Source organism: Natrix helvetica, assembly GCF_964273705.1.
Source record: "Natrix helvetica genome assembly, chromosome: 1".
NCBI classification, from domain to species: Eukaryota; Metazoa; Chordata; class Lepidosauria; order Squamata; family Natricidae; genus Natrix; species Natrix helvetica.
Window position 1 is genome coordinate 174,108,407 of NC_138548.1, and position 13,210 is coordinate 174,121,616.

At 37.7% G+C, this 13,210-nt stretch overlaps 1 protein-coding gene across 1 annotated transcript in view; it reads left to right on the plus strand.

Annotated features, from left to right (window-relative positions):
• Positions 1 to 523: 523 nt before the first annotated feature.
• Positions 524 to 13,210, plus strand: part of COL3A1 (collagen type III alpha 1 chain) — a 77,560-nt gene continuing 64,873 nt past the window's right edge. The window contains exon 1 of the mRNA XM_081939040.1: positions 524 to 747. Coding sequence (XP_081795166.1) covers positions 669 to 747 — 79 coding nt within the window. The 5' untranslated portion in view covers positions 524 to 668. The remainder of the gene's footprint in view (positions 748 to 13,210) is intronic.

Consider the following 13,210-nt stretch of genomic DNA (forward strand, 5'->3'; position numbering starts at 1 on the left):
TGGTGGGAAGGTAACAGCGTTCCATGCACCTTCAGCATTTAGTCATGCCGGCCACATGACCACAGAGAAGTCTTTGGACAGTGCTGGCTCTTCGGCTTTGAAACAGAGATGAGCACTGCCCCCTAGATCTGGAAATGACTAGTACACATGTGCAGGGGAACCTTTACCTTTACCTTAAATACACCTGGTCCTCCTACAAAGAAAAAAGTGAAATCCCCCATTCCACATTCATTTTTCCCTATCTGCCGGAAGCAAAAAAAAAACCTCAATACCTCCACCTCCACTTCAGCTCTTCAGAGCCTTCATCTCCTATCTGAACATGCACAGGCTAAAAGCTTTGCAGACTCAGGCACTCCAGATGTGTTATGTATCTACTTCATTTTGGCTGCTCCTACTGCAAGGCCAAAAGAAATATTAATCACTTGATTTCATGTGAAAGGGATGGGACCTCCTCTCAAATTTCAGAAAGGGGCTGGCAAGTAGAGGAAGCCAAGGCTTTCCCTATTTAAGGGCAAGACACAGGAATGCCTGTGGCTGAGTTCTCTGCAGGCCCAGTGGTTGACAGGGCAGGAAGCAATTGATGGTGATCTTTTGATTTTTCCCTCCCCCTTTTTTTCCCTTTTCATTCTCTTTTGCACATAGAGTCTCATGTTTAAAATTATTTAAACATGATGAGCTGTGTGCAGAGAGCCGTTTTGTTCTTCTTTACTGTGTCACAATTCTCCGTCATTTTGGCACAACAAGAGGGTAAGTAATCCCACTTAAGAATTGAGAATTGTCGTATATGTATCTATATCACCATATAAATATTTTCTTCTATGCAACTTTGCCAGATATCAAGCATTTCTCAAGTTACTTTTTTTCCCTTTTACTTTGAGTTGGGTTGGGAGCCTGTATTTGAAGCAAGGAGGCTAACCTTAAAAAGGGGAAATTTTAGAGGCTTAACCATATTCTGTACCTTTTTCTAAACTTTTTCTTTTGATGTTTCTAGACTCATTTTGCCTCTGGAATCGTGTTACTGTTATTTTCTTTTTGCTTTTTGAATAAACCTCTTGAGTGCAGAGTTCAGGAAAGTCTGAACTTCATTTGCAATGTAAAAAAAGGTTGTATTTAACCGTTTGGTGGGTGGGATAGGGTTTGTAAGAAACACTGCTTTGGGGGTCTTGCTGGCATATGTTTCTTTTTAAACGTAGGCTTGCATATAAAGTCCTTGATACCATTTAAGGAAGTGCTTTTGTGAACCAGGTTGGTTGGCTCAGCTCTGGGGAAAGATTTTTCCAGGTGTGGGTATGAGTGTATTCTTCTGAGACAGAAACAGGAAAGGAGAGGGATATATCACATCTCAAACTTCATTTCATCACTCATCAGAGAATTCTTTCATGCCCATTGCTCTCCTAACAGTAAATAACCTTGGGCTATACATTCTTCCTGGAGAGTACATCTGATTGTGAACAGCCAAAGGATTTGCAGGAAACAATCACTTGCAAGCACATTTGGTAATCAAAATTCAGGATATTTTAATAGAGGATATTTTTGGAGCCTGGTTTGTGGTGATGGTGATGTGCACTGTGCGGAATTGCAGAATTGTTGAATTGTATGATTGACGTCTTGAATGCACAATTTGATTGATACAACTGATTAATAACAAGCTTTACATCGTAATTTACCCCAACCAAATATAGAAGACTTAGAATAACTCGATTGTCACTTTGAATGTACACTAATCGGCATACATTAAAATGAAATTTCAGTGCATACAGCTCTCAAAGGGTCACCACCTCCAATACATGCTACATAAACATGACAAAATAAATAAATGAATGCAAAATTATGCATATACCCACATATACTATACAACACAGAGAAACAACACAGTCTAGTTCAGATGTATACATGTGCACAATGAGAAAAACGAATTTTGCAAGTTTACCAGACGGGTGTCATAGGAAACAAAGCTATTACAGAATCTGGAAGTTCTGCTAGAAATACTTTGAAACCTCTTCCCAGAGAGAAGCAACAGAAACAAACCAAAAAGTGAGTGTGTGGAGTCTCCAACAATGCTTCAAGCTCTAAGCACATAGCACTCATAAGCAGTATCTTGAATGACAGGAAGTGAGCTTCCTATAATCTTCTTGGCTGTCCTTACCACTCTCTATACTCACATAGTTAATATGTATATCTAAAATTACATGCTTCTTCATCAGTTTATCTAATAGAAAAGCTTTTCTTACAAATGATCCTATGACAAAAGGATATTCTGTGTATTTAAAAAAATAAACTGCAGGGATTATAGATATGAACCTATTCATTCATTCGTTCTCCTTAGTGACTAAGGAGAAAAAAGCAATCACTTTTTATAAAGTTTCCTTATATAATTGATTCTGTATGGTTGATTTAAGCTGAACTGAAATTGCTTGTAGGAATTTTCTAGATTTTGTTTGCTTTCCACATTCCACTTACATCCAGTAGATTTAAAGGATATGAAGAATTTATGGCTACACATTTAATGCATTCAACAGATGCAAGTCTTGTTTCTAGTTGTAACATGCATTTTAGATATATATAATTGAGAAGTCAAATGCATGTTCAGAAATAATATCTTTGTTCTACTGTTATATTTTCTGTGATTCTTATTTGGCAAGACTCTGTAAGATTAAAGAAAGAGAAAGAGAGAGAGAGAGAATGCAAAATCCCATAACATTGGCCTGAATTTTGTAAAACATGTAAATGATACAGCATGCTGGAATGGCTTATGCCATGGATATGTTATGGATGAGTTCCTTCCTTCCTTTCTTCCTTCCTTCCTTCCTTCCTTCCTTGGTTCCTCCCTCTATCCTTATTTAAATTTTACTTTCAGCATATACAGAACAATTTACCTTATATAGAAATATCTATATATATATATATATATATATATATATATATATATATATATATTATATTATATATATATATATATATATATATATATATATATATATATATATATATAAATTTCCCATATGGTTACTGTTTTACTGTATTTCATCTATGAATTGTAGCTTGTTAGAATCTGAATAATCTTTATTCTGGGAGAGAAGGAGGAAAGGAGGGAGATTATTAGTGTTAAATGTTAAATTGGGCCAAAATATTCTGGTAAAGAAGTTGATGATTATACATTGAGCAGCAAACACTGTAAAACTCAACCATGAATTCCTTCTTTGCTATAATGACTAGAAAACGAGACTAAGGACAGATTTGTATCATAATTATTAGGTTAAGCATTGAAGCTAAGGTGGATAAAACATCACTACCGTGTACTTGTAGTATACATTGACTGTTTGGGTGTCCTATACTAGGGTCTGAGAACTTTTGGCTGTTCAGAACTTGTGGCCTAGAATTTATTTCCATTGGTCATGTTAGTTGGGCCTCATGGGTTAATTAGCATCATTTGGAGGACCAGCAGTTTCCCTCTCTCTCTGCCTGGACCTGTGCTAATGCAATTCATCTTACAGCAAAGTTCTGGTTTCTTTCTTTTCTTCCTGATTTCTATTTATGAACATTAGAGAATATTCTAATATGCCATGAATTTTTCTTCCTTGCAAACCTCATTCAGTTCTCAGAATATTAATTTATATTCCTTTGAATAAAGTATCTTCTCTTAGTACTCCATAACCTGACTTCAGCTCCTGGAAGCACTGTTAATCATGAAAGGCTATCTAGAGGATAATAATGTTCCTATTTAATTTTTTTCTTTCTATGCTTGGTAGTGCCATATCATCTGATCCTCATTTTATATTACTAGAAATTATTAATCTTTCCATTATTAGATAAATCCATAATGTCTTTACTCAAATGCACCACCCTTCTTAAGTTGATGAATAAGTGACTTTAAAACTTGTTTTCCTTGCTGCCTCATAAGAATTCGAAGGATCAATCAGTGCAAGTCTTAACCAAAATTAAGATTTAAGGTTTCCACATTGAATGTGTTGGATTGTAGCCATGATAAATGGGCACTGGGATTTGTTGTACTCTTGCCTCTTCATGTTTTACTCCCTACGTTTTTGTGTACTGTATGATGAAAACATGAGCTGTTTTGAAATAGATTATATACAAAGGCTTTGTTTTAAAAAATGATGCATTTTCATGTAAAAACATTCTAGACAGAATGATCAGCTTGAGGAATGCCAACATTTTTGTGTGTTTTTTCTAAAAGGGAGACAGACAGAACTAAAATATACTGAGCATGTAGAAGCATAATACAAATACAGTCTTTAGGAAAACAATATGTTAAAATAGCTTTTAACATTAAAATATAATCATTTTTCTCCATTTATTGACTGTTGTGTCTTTCTAAATAGATTACACTATATAGGAGTAACATTTAAATTTGATAACCTTGTGGTATTAACTGAGCATACACTTTGGGGTTAAAAACAGCAAATTACATTCCATTCTTCTCATAGTTATTCAACTGAGATGTTGAAACTGGGATATATCCATGTTGAAGCAGCAGCCTCACACAGTGTGGATAATGTATGAATCAACTTTAGATTTCCATCCCCAACTATCATCTGAGGTTTTTGGCCAAAGAAAATAATATATATACATAATGATCTTCTGGTTTTCCAATTACAGTGTAGTTGTATGTTTTGTGCTTATTGTGCAAAAAGCAAGCACTGGTTACATTTCTGGCATTTGAACATTAATTTGAAATTAGTGGATTGTGAGATAAGCCAAGCCAAAATTTCCAGTCAGGATGCATAGAAATGGCAGAAGAGATGCGGCACGAAGTAGAATTATGGGTTATATAACATAATCTTTTAACAAGACTAATTCATACCTTACTGTATGAGCTCAGCTAATTCCATTCTTCCCCAAAGGACTGGGGAAGATATCCCCCTAAACCAATAATGTCCAACATCTTGACTTGCCTGGGCCATTGAGTGAAGATGTATTGTCTTGGGCCAAATATAAAATATATAATATAAATAATGTATATAAATATTTTTTTATTTGCGGGAGGTCTTGTGGGGCCACATTTCTAGATGTCTAGGGCTACATGTGATCCAAAGACTATGGCTTGGATATGACTGCTCTAAACCATACCTTATTGAAATTGCACTAAATAACCTGTAGTTTAGAAGGCATAATAGCTTAGTGCATAATCAGAATTTTATTTGCAGCTTATGGTAGTGACAGTTAGAAATGGGGTCCTATCTCTGCAGATGCATGGATGAGGTTATGGATATACCCCAAATGACTAAAATGAATTATTTTAATATGATCTTCCATACTTAGATTCCATGTTGTGAAATAGTTCTAGCAAAGAAGTAATACTTGCCCCAACTCTTTTGAATTTCCAGAAGATAATTGAAGTAGAATTCCTCTAGCATAATTTTTTTTACTAATTATTTGGGATGTAAATATTCAGACAAGATCCTGTGCCTATATAATCTTTGTTTGGCCTCAGTTTCTATGTTACATTTCAATGGTACCCTTGAAATAGTTTTTGCCTCTGCCAATCTAATTTGTAAAATGTGCTTATGTTACATTCCAAAATATTCAGATATTTTTAATAAAAGTTCTGTGGGTGTCATTTGCCACTTTCTTCTATAAAAACCTTCCTGAAACTACCTCAGTTTAACTCTTAATGGCCAAAGTTAAATAAAAGAAAGATTATAAATGTGAAATATGCTGACTGATCAAGCCAAGAGAAATGAACAGATGTGTGGCATGTGTTGTGTATCTTCATCTTCACATCAGTTAAGGCTTTCACTTTTAGGATCCTGGTTTTCTGGGGTCAAGAATTCTCAACTGGCAAGCCTGGACTTGTATTTGCAGCCTCCAGAGCCCTCTTTGATTGCAAATCCTAAAAGTTGATCTCTGTTTTGACACAAGCAATCAGTAAAAACTATCATGTGGGTTATATAAACTAGGCTTCACCCAGTTAGTGAAGGTTGGTTGGGGTAGAGAAATCCCTTTAAGTCTATTCTGGGGTGGGGGAAGGGAATCATGGCCTTCCCCAATTGGATCACCCAGTTTGTATCTTACTCCCTCTCACTTTGGTCTGAGAACATTAAGTGAGTTAGCACTAGCAATAGCACTTAGACTTATATACCACTTTATAGTGCTTTTTACAGCCCTCTCTAAGTGGTTTACAGAGTCAGCATATTGCCCTGAACAATCCGGATCCTCATTTTACCCAGCTGGGAAGGATGGAAGACTGAGTCAACCTTGAGCCAGTCAGATTTGAACTGCTGAACTGCAGCTAGCAGTCAGCTGAAGTAGTCTGCAGTACTGCACTCTAACCACTGTGCCACCTTGGCTCGTTCATTCTTTACCTATCCAAAAGTTGCCACCATGGCCATCCAACCCTGTTTAAACTGTTGTAAAGTATAAACTTCAAAGACTTCATTTGCAATTCCTGGAACTAAGCAAAGCCCAAATCTTAATTAAGTTTTAAGAACTCCACAACCTTTAAATGAGTAGGTGTTACTGAAATTAGGCCAGTTCCACAAGCCAGAGGAGAATTGTGGTTTGATGAACGCTAAATGGTTACCTCTGCCTTCTCTGCACTTTCCATGTGTGTGCTTTGACTTCAGGCCAAGAGTCGTCAAATGATTTCCTGCAGGAGGGGGCAGAACTGCAGAGATGAGAGTGGAGGAAGGAGAAACACTGCTTTACTGCAGGGAGAAAGGAATGAAGATGATGTTTCTTTTGCTCAGTGTTATTTCACTGACTTTTAACAATGTTGAATTGATGCCATTTGCCAAGAAATCCAAAAGCAGTCAGCTTTAATCATTGCCATTTGAATTCAGTGGTTAATGCTGAACATGGAAAACAATCAGTCTGGGGTTTTTGTTTTTTTATGAGTTTTACTTTTGTGGTCAGTCAAGATTCTTATTCTAATCTAGATCAGCTTCTCTCAACTTAATGTATCCAGGTCTGTTGGTCTTTGGCCATGGCAGAGATGCTGGAAGTTGTAGTCACAAGACATTCGAAGAGCATCACATTTCAGGAAGATTTATTTAGACCATTTATGTATTCATGACCGTAGTTAGGGCATGCAACTTGTGCAATGCTGACAGAAGTCAGGAGCCCCGCAACCACAGTTTGCAAGGTGGGAATAGAATGATGTACTTCTAAACAGATATTGCTAGGATTTTTTTTTAAAGATCGCTACAAGTGGATCTTTGTGAAGTCTTGAATCTCTGGAAACACAATCTGGATAGCACATTGATCTTTAGGCATTGCTGTTCGACGGCAGACCTGGTTTAAAACTTCTTGATCCCTGTGAAATATAGTTTAACAGCTCCTACTTCTCAAACTTGCTTGAGTTTGAGTTGGCAGGTTTGTACAGGCAGTGAATGATGGAATCTGTCTGTGGCCAAAATGTCACCAATGTGACTCTGAGCAGAACACTGGTAAATTTATATGACCTGGTTCCATAACAAGGCCTTTTAAGGCTTAGGTTCTGCAACTCCTTATCCAGAGCAGTCTCATTCTGTCTGAGAGATCTTGCAAGAACTGGAAGACTTAGGCTTTGCAGCCATACATTCTCTTGTAAACAAACCTTGGAAAACCCAGGATGGTCAACAGGGTTCATTTCCAAATGAGTGTGACTATGATTTACAGTATATTGATTGTGTGAATGGCTATGCTGATCATTGAATGATAGGTTCAATCTGGGTGGAAAGAAACCCTGATCTATCCACATGATCCTATTAAATGGCCTCTTTTATTTTTTAAATTCAGCTAATAATAAATTCAAAGCATTTATTTGCATGTATTTTATTTGAGACTTTGAATAGCTATTTTATGTAATGAAATTTATTGACCTATTTTTACCATCTTTGAAGCTGCCATTTTGTACATTGAGTCTAACAGTGTGATGAACCATCTCTCTCTCTTAGAGCATAGTTTCTTCTATATCTATGGGAAATCAATTCAATAGATGATAGATAGATAGATAGATAGATAGATAGATAGATAGATAGATAGATAGATAGATAGATAGATGATAGATAGATGATAGATAGATAGATAGATAGATAGATAGATAGATGATAGATAGATGATAGATAGATAGATAGATAGATAGATAGATAGATAGATAGATGATAGATGATAGATAGATAGATAGATAGATAGATAGATAGATAGATAGATAGATAGATAGATAGTAGATAGATGATAGATAGATAGTAGATAGATAGATAGATAGATAGATAGATAGATAGATAGATAGATAGATAGATAGATAGACAGATAGATAGTAGATAGATAGACAGATGATAGATAGAGAGATAGAGAGATAGAGAGATAGATAGATAGATAGATAGATAGATAGATAGATAGATAGATGATAGATAGATAGATAGAAAGATAGATAGAGATAGGTGTTTGTGTATGTGTGTGTGAGTGTGTGTGAGTGAGTGAGTGAGTGAGTGAGTGAGTGAGAGAGAGAGAGGTTGATAGATATAAAGATAGCTATGAAAAAGAGAAGGGGAAAAAGAAATCAAACTTACTAGAAAATACTCTCAATGTTTCTAATAAAAGGATTATTTATTTTAATAGACCTGCCTTACTTATCACATTTCATTGCCCTCATTATTAAGCAATTGTTCCCAGAAGGTTGGATTATCTCATTAGATTTTGCAAAAATGTTGCAAGCTTGACTCTTCTAAAAGATCATGATAAAGAAGGGCTTTTGAACTAGCTTCCCTCCACATTTGATCCTCTGCCTCTATAACCTTCCCCCCAAAGTGGGTGAGTTGGATAAAACCTGAATATGAAATATAAAATTAAATTTGAATTAATTACATATAATTAATAAGCGCACTTCTTTTGTATTTGTTTCCTTTTTCTGTTATGATAAAAACTACAATTCCCCAGCAACTGAACAAAGACAGATATAATATCATAATGCAATTCACTTCTTTCTCTCCTAAATACTGCTAATAAAAGTTTATTTTAGTTTAAACTCGTATTCTATATAACAGTACTGCCACTGTCTCTAAATAAATCTGATATCTTCTGCATCTTAATTCTAGCTTTAAAAAAAAAAGTAAGGTCAATTGTTTACATGTCATAATTATTTCCAGCTTTCTTTTAAAAGCTGTATTTAGCCCCATTTCTATTGCTAACATCAAGTTGTCTCCATTTTCCAAGTTTTGTAAACTTTGCCTGTTTCATATTAGGATGACAATGGAAAACATGAAACATTTCTTTCAACAAGAGTCCCTTGTTAGATTTATTCTGGGTACTTAAAATAAACCAACGGGGATTTTGGCTGCATTTATTGAAACAACGAAGGAGATGTCTTTCATATTAGCTAACAAGCTGATTCCATTTTCTGAGATTTCATGTGGAATGAATGCTATAATATTGTTTGGGTAAATCTAACAGAAAGACAGCTGGTGTAGTGGTTAAGGCACCAAGCTAAAAACTAGGAGACTATAACTTCTAGCCCTGTCACAGGCTCAAAGCCCCTGGGTGATTTCCCCTCATTTCCTCAGCCTGAGAAGCATGCAAGAACAAACCACTTCTGAACTCTTTGCCAAGAAAACTGTAGGGACAAGTCTAGGCAGTCATCAAGAATCATCAATGATTCAAAGGCACTCACACATACAAACAATAGCACCTATTGAAAGCTGAGGTGGCGCAGTGGTTAGAGTGCAGTACTGCAGGCTACTTCAGCTGACTGCTAGCTGCAGTTCAGCAGTTCAAATCTCACCAGGCTCAAGGTTGACTCATCCTTCCATCCTTCCAAGGTGGGTAAAATGAGGACCCAGATTGTTGGGGGCAATATGCTGACTATGTAAAACGCTTAGAGAGAGCTGTAAAAAGCGGTATACAAGTCTAAGTGCTATTATTTTCTCCTTTGGTGAGTAAATTGTTATCTACATATGTAGCTGTATCTCCATGTGCAAACAGGCAGAAATATAAATTTCCCAAAATAAATAAAATAGATAATGTCATCCTACTAAAAGACTAACATGCCTTTACTAATACATTTTCTTGCTATTATATTTCAATGTTTCTCTGGTTACTTGTAATCATGCATCTCAAAGGGATCGATGCCAAGTGCATCTATGGGGCAAGGTGGGGGGGGGGGAGAGCAAGACTACAGTCTTGACCTTACCATTGAAGCCTTGAAAATGGGCATGTAAAAAAAACAGTTAGGTTTGAGTTACACGGTCACGGCTGTTGTTGAAAGACCATATGAAAAAGAAAGAAAAGAAGGAAAACAATACGAAGTGTCAAAATGGTCACAGCTGTTACCTTGATTCTTTTGGCCCTCTGCATGGATGTCTTATGCACTGCCAGTGGGTTATAGCATAGAGCTGATTAAACTGTGCCTCATCAGGATCAAATAGCATCCAAAGTGGAGGGAAACTTTACAAGGGAGGAAAAATCAAAATAGTATCCTAAGAACACACAGACAGACGTGTGTGTGTGTGTGTGTGTGTGTGTGCATGTATGTATGTATGTATGTATGTATGTATGTATGTATGTATGTATACATACAGTTAGTTAGTTAGTTAGTTTTAGGAACACTGAACCACCTTCTTTTTCTGAATCTTTCCATTACTTCCATCAGAGGTGGTATTCAGCAGCTATTGACCAGTCCCTTTTGGGAGAGGGGGCGGTATAAAAGTTTGAAATAAAGTAAAGTAAAGTTCTGGAGAACCAATAGTGGAAATTTTGAGTAGTTCAGAGAACCGGTAAATACCACCTCTGACTGCCCCCCCCCCCCATTTTTGCATGCTTTTTTCGCCCTCCCCAGGCTCCAGAGGCTTTATAGGAGCATGGGGAGGGCAAAAACAGCCTCCCCTGCCCCCTGGAAGTCCTCCGGAGGCTTCAGGGGCCTTCAGGAGGCTTCCCTGAAGCCTCCGAAGCAGTCAAATTGACCCTCTGAGCAAACCAGAAGTCACTTCCAGTTTTCTCGGAGGGTCGTTTTAAGCGCTCCAAAGGCTTCAGGGACCTTCAGGAGGCTTCCCTGAAGTCTTCGGAGTGCTCAAAACAACCTTCCGAGCAAACTGGAAGTCACTTCTGGTTTGCTTGGAGGGTCATTTTAAGCACTCTGAAGGCTTCAGGGACATGCAGGAGGCTTCCCTGAAGCCTCTGGAGCAGTCAAAACGACCCTCCAAGCAAACAAGAAGTCCGTTCCCGACTTCCTGTTTACCCGTAGGGCCGGTTTTTTGCACTCCGGAGGCTTCAGGGAAGCTTATGAGGGCCTCGGGGGGGGGCTCTTTTTGCCCTCCCCAGACTCCTATAAAGCCTCTGGAGCCTGGGCAGGGCGAAAAATGGCTTTAAAAAAGGGTGAACTCAGCTGGCCAGCGCACGCATGCGTGCCGGCCAGCTGACAGGGCAGTGCCTCACGTGCCCTGACAAATGGCTCCGCGTGCCACCTGTGGCACGCGTGCCATAGGTTCACCATCACTGAACTATATCATGTTATTTTCAACAGCATTGAATGCAATGGAGAAATTCTTAAGGAAAGTGTTTGGATTACTTTCCCAGATAGTACTATCAGGGTCAGGGTGTGATGCTAACGTGGAGAATTTTTAAAAATGCATCTCATCTTTCAGGAAAGCAACATAGGTTACTGTGGCAGGATATCTGTGTGCAGAAGATTCCAGGTTTGAATCTTGCGATTTCTGGTTTTAGAGGCAGGTACTCTGGGATCCTAATAAAGGTCTCTTACGTGGAGATAAAAGTACTGGACTGTGAGGCCAAATAGATCTGCAATATTTCCACTTGGACCAGAAGCCAAGTTAAGACACTGTGCACTCACGCATAGGCCTGGCAGCTGAGATCAGCTTCCAAAACAGCCGTATATTCCCACAAAAGGATGGTGCTATTTTAATGCTTTGAAAAGCGATCCTTCACTCCCCTAATATATTTTGCAAAATATTTTTCTTCAATGTTTTGGATAGCCCTAAGGGCCGTGATAAAAAGACCAGGAGTGTAACTGTGGGAGCTAGTTCATATAAAGTAGCTTTTTCCTGATTGGCCAGCAATGTATATTTACATTCTAATCCTGCTTTCCTCACAGCATTCACGTTTTACTTAGTTCTCCATTAATGGATACCATAATAAATATGTGAAGGTTTTTGGGTCAGAGAATATGTCAAGAGATCAGAAAATGTCTATATCCTTCATTTTATTTTGTAATCAATAATTTTAGATTGCTAGATTGCTTTATTACATACCTGAAATGGTTACCTGAGTTTTTTCACTGACTTATAAATTTTGGAATCATTAGGATCATTTAAAAATTAGCCAGAATTAGTCTTGGGTTACTGATAAAGTTACTACTGGCAGCAGTCTGATATGGACCAGAAAAGACTCTCTTTCCTATCTCAAGATATAGAGATAGAGAGGCGATAGATTGTATGAATAAAGTAGAACAACTCCATAAAACTCCATTCCATAGACATGTGTACATTTTTTTTCTTCTTGGCAGAGAAAAATACCATTTCCATACTCTATTTTTCTCATAGTTTTTCCTGCTGACTGGAAAATATATCTGGCCAAACCAGACATCAAGCAGGTCGTATTTCTTACTTGAGCCTTCAGATTTGAGTTTCTGGAGCCTCAAATTGGAAAGACATACATCGATTAAGGTTGGAAAGATATATCCCACATTACACCAGCAATTTCCTTCCAACCCTTCTTTCCTCTGTACTTCTGAAGAAATACCCCCAAATGTATTTCTGGAGCATCCCCATAGAAGATTTAGACATTGCTCAGGAGGAAGAAGGAGTGTTTTCCATCACATGGGCTGCCAGCCAGCATGCAATGCAAACCATAAAAACACTGCACTGAACACAATCTCATTTAATCCAAGATTTTGGTTCAAGCAATGATCATAAGATATTCCTGGGAAATTTCCAAGCACAAATGTAAGATTGAGCTTTCTTGTATACATACTTGTTCCTACATTTGGCATTCAGTGACCAACTACCTCTAAATATGGATTAGGAGGCTATCCTTTACAATTGCACGTGATTAAGTGAGACAGCTTTGCTTCATGGCCCACTAGAACTAGAACTAGACTCACAATAGAGCTGGAAGGGATCTTGGAGGTCTTCTAGTCCAGCCCCCTATCCTCTGTTTTCCCTAATGTGGCCATTAAATGGATGTCCTGGACCTCTCAAGGACTCTCCTACTGCCTGAGGCACTCCATGCTCTGTTTCCTGCTCCTTGTGATCCTCTCCAT